Consider the following 3,943-nt stretch of genomic DNA (forward strand, 5'->3'; position numbering starts at 1 on the left):
GATATCTTCTGAAAGCCTGGTAGTGCTCATTACAAATTTATTTTGAAGCTTTCTGTATTGTCAGTTTCTCTTACATCCCTTGTATTCTCTGACTAGAGTTCATAAGAAAGGATCCAACTAGTGTAAGAAATGATATGAAATTCCATTTTTTATAGGACAAAAATAGTCAAATAGGGCTAGTGTTAGAACCTAAGGGAAGGTTAAGGGAAGCAGGATTTCACATGACCTACTCCAGTTCAAATCTCAACCCTGCCAATTGTGGGTACATGAATACTCCAAATCTTAATAGAATGGAGAAGAGGAGGAGAAGGGGTTGTGGTTAAGGGACTGTGGTACTGGTGCGCTCTCCCTCTCTCTCCTTGGTGAACACATGTCCCATGACTATTAAAATGTAGTCAGATATCAGTATTTCCCATGGTTTAAGGCGTATACCTTGAACAACATTAACATTTCATGGAATTGAAAGCCAGTAAGGGAATTAGCACCCTACTAGATTTTTGCCCCCAATTTTCCGAGGTTCATTCATTGTGTACTCTGTTTTCCTTCATTATCTGTCTGGGTACCTGTGCCTCTTATCTTTTTCTTCCTCCTGCTGTATCATCGCCAGTATTGATAAATCCCCCAAATTTATAGAAACCTTAGTACTATAATAGATCTATCAGGACGGATGAAACAATCAAAATCTCCTTTCTTTCTTTCTTCCTTCCTTTCTTTCTTTCTTTATTTCTTTTCTTTTTTTTTTTTTCTTTTTGGTTTTGAGAGTTTTTTTGCTACAGGGCATTGTGCTTGCCAGAAAGACACAGAGAGTCAGAGAGACAGAAAGCGAGAAATCACCCCCCAGGGGGGATGGCCATGCCACAATCTCTTCTCCTCCATTCCCCTCTCGGGATCTTGGGCACGCATGCACACGCAGCTGGTGTGAGTTTAAGCTACCGGATCTGGGACTCAAACTGTGGTCGACTACAGAAGAGTCTAGAGACGTAGACATTACTCTAACTGCTGGTCCCCAAATCTCCTTCTTTCTTAAAATCACATTTTTTTCCTACTTGTGAATATTTCTAACTAGAAAGGTGAGGAAGAGAAAATTGTCTGAATTTCTCACATAGAGTGGAAGACACGTCATGTGCCATGGCGTAAATGGGCGTTAGAGCGTGTGTCCCTCTCACTGCCAGGATCCCACAGTGATCCGTGCCCAGATCCCTGGTTTATTTACTTAGACCACAGGTGTTTCTGGGAACAACTGTTTTTGTACTGGGCTCCATTCTAGGGTCAAGAATTGTATTTGAATAGTAAAAAAAGATCCCTAATGCTATGTGAATAGGAGTAATTACTGCTCTATAGAAAAAAATGATCAGATGGTAATACTGGATTCACCTGACTTCAGTTTAAGTGGCTAGGGAGGTCTCTCTGAGGAAGTGACATCTAGCTGTGGAAGGAATGATGAGAAAAACACAGCCATGTTAAGAGCCAAGGGAAAGTATTCCAAGGAGACACGGCAGGAGAAAGGATAAAATGTGGGTAACAGGCCATGTTTAAGGGACAGAAAGTGTGTGCAAAGGCTGAAATCAGTGAGCAAGGGGGTTTAGCAGCATGAGAGCAGAAGGCCGACGAGATCTGGAGCCTAATCATACTAGACCTGAAGGCGCTGGTAAGATACTTGGATTTCATTTTAACCAGATGTGGGAAGCTACTGGAGGGTGATGAGGAGAGACAACTTACATTCAGGTTTGAAAATGATTCTAGGGGCCAGCAGATCGCATAGCGGTTATATACCTGGACTCTAACATGGCCAATCACAGTTCAAGTCCCAGACCAGGTGACTTGAAACTCATGCTGATTGAATGTGCATGCTCATGTGTGCCCTAAATCCTCAAGGTTAATGAAGGAGAAGCGATTGCGGCATGGCCATCCCCTGTGTGTGTGTGTGTGTGTGTGTGTGTGTGTGATTTCTCACTTTCCCTCTCACTTTCTTTGTCTCTCTCTCTTTCTCTCGTGAGTGCACGTTCCCTAAGGCAAAAACCTCCATAAAAAATTAAAAGTGATTCTAACTGCTATGTGGAGATTGGATCGTTGGGTTCACAGTAGTATTGGGGAGACCGCTGAGAAGCACAGAATTCTCTACAGAAGACTTGTAGTTTCATTTAGTGCCATGGTGATAAAAATAATGAAGGTCAAGTGAACAGACTAGGATAGACTTTTGTGTGATTTGTTAAGGAATTAAATATACAGAGGAGGTTTTAAAAAGTACAGGATATTTTAAAGAATTTTGTCTTGAGAAATAGGTAACCAGAGATACTGTTTACTGAGATAGTTAAGACTGTGGGAGGAAAAGATTTGAAGTGGGTGATTAGAAATAAAGGCTTTAGGGGCCAGCAGGTGGCTGGTGGCTAAAGCACTGGACTTCCATGTGGCTGACCATGGTCGGAGCCCTGAATCAGCAGCTCGCAAATCATGTTGGCATGTGTGTGCACCTGACCAGACTCTGAGGTGAGACTAGAGGAGAAGGGGTTGTGGTGTAGCCGTCCCACATGGGTGTGATTTCTCATCTTCCCTCTCTCTGTGAATGTATGTGCCCTGTGACCAAAAAACAAAACAACAACAAACAAACAAAATGCTTTTAAAAAGAAAGAAAGGCTTGTTTAAGTTACAATTCAAATAGTTTTTAACATGAATGCGGAACTGTCGAGAAGTCAGTTGACTAGGAACCTAGAGTTAGGGTGAGGTTGGGACCAGAACGGTTTTCATCCCTGGCACGTGTGCTGCATTAACTCCCGGGGAAGAGGAAGAGGGGAAACGGGGACAGGAGCTGTCTCCTCGTCGCACAGGAGCTGTCTACTCGTTTTTTTCATTGCCCAGTCCAGTGTTGGGATCCGTGACCCTGACATCCAGCTGGGTTGCTGTCTCCACGGTGGCCTTGGCGGTTCTTGGCAGAAAAGTGAGCGATCTCAGTACAGTACAGAACTTTGGGAGCCGCTGGGCAGTATGCGCTGTGTTTTCTTGTTGCTCCTGTAACCCATGTTGGGATGCTGGGCATCAGGATCTGGCCCTGGAGTCTCCTCCGCACTCTGTTGTCCACAACTCTGGGAGTCTGCCAGTTGCGCTTAATCCTGACATTATTGGTCTGACTGGTGCCGGTGAACTTCTCTGACCTTTATGACGATCTTGGTCCTCACAAAAGTCTGAGGGCAGCCATGGTACATGGTAAGAGATGGCTGCCACCTCTGCAGGCCTGGAGAAAGAGGTGACCTCATGTCTTAAATGTCACTTTTCAGAGTCCCTCTCTGGCATCCTATTGTAATTTAGATAATTCTACTGTCAGTTCTCTGGTATAGAAGGCCACATTTCTCTCTTGACATCTCCCATTCCTGGGTAAATTCCTGTATTTGCGTTTTGTCAATCACTGTTTAGTGGACTTTAAGCTTCATGGGGAGGGGTGATGTCCATTTTTCCCTTCCTTGGGTCCCCACAGTCCTGGTAGAGAAAGAATGAGGTGAGGGCTGTCGGGGTGAGAGGTGAGGGCTATCAGAGTGGGAGGAGAGGGCAGTGAGTATGTTTATGGGAAGCTTCTAGGAGGAGGTGGCACAGGCAGGCCACAGGCAAACCCTCCTCCAGCTCTCTCTTGGAATCTGTGGTTATTCACAAGACTGGAGTGGGTACCTAAGGGCTCTGGATCCAAGGGATTTTACTGCCAGAGTGGCGTCCTCCTACAGTTCCTGGACAGGTACTTCTACAACCGGGAGGAGTACCTGCGCTTCGACAGCGACGTGGGCGAGTACCGGGCGGTGACCGAGCTGGGGCGGCCAGACGCCGAGTACTGGAACCGCCTGACAGACCGCCTGGATTACCTGCGGGGCGCGGTGGACACCTACTGCAGACACAACTACGGGGTTGGCGAGAGCTTCACGGTGCAGCGGCGAGGTGAGTGGGCCGAGGGCGGCGGTGT

General features: G+C 46.1%; 1 protein-coding gene across 1 annotated transcript in view; it reads left to right on the forward strand.

Moving 5' to 3' along the window:
- The first annotated feature begins 1,590 nt into the window (after positions 1 to 1,590).
- Positions 1,591 to 3,943, forward strand: part of LOC102479840 (H-2 class II histocompatibility antigen, E-S beta chain) — a 7,632-nt gene continuing 5,279 nt past the window's right edge. The window contains exons 1-3 of the mRNA XM_006165886.3: positions 1,591 to 1,648; positions 2,862 to 2,980; positions 3,693 to 3,918. Of these exons, the coding sequence (XP_006165948.3) occupies positions 1,591 to 1,648; positions 2,862 to 2,980; positions 3,693 to 3,918 (403 nt within the window). The remainder of the gene's footprint in view (positions 1,649 to 2,861; positions 2,981 to 3,692; positions 3,919 to 3,943) is intronic.

The sequence above is a fragment of the Tupaia chinensis genome, unplaced genomic scaffold, assembly GCF_000334495.1.
Source record: "Tupaia chinensis unplaced genomic scaffold, TupChi_1.0 Scaffold144064_1, whole genome shotgun sequence".
NCBI lineage: Eukaryota > Metazoa > Chordata > Mammalia > Scandentia > Tupaiidae > Tupaia > Tupaia belangeri.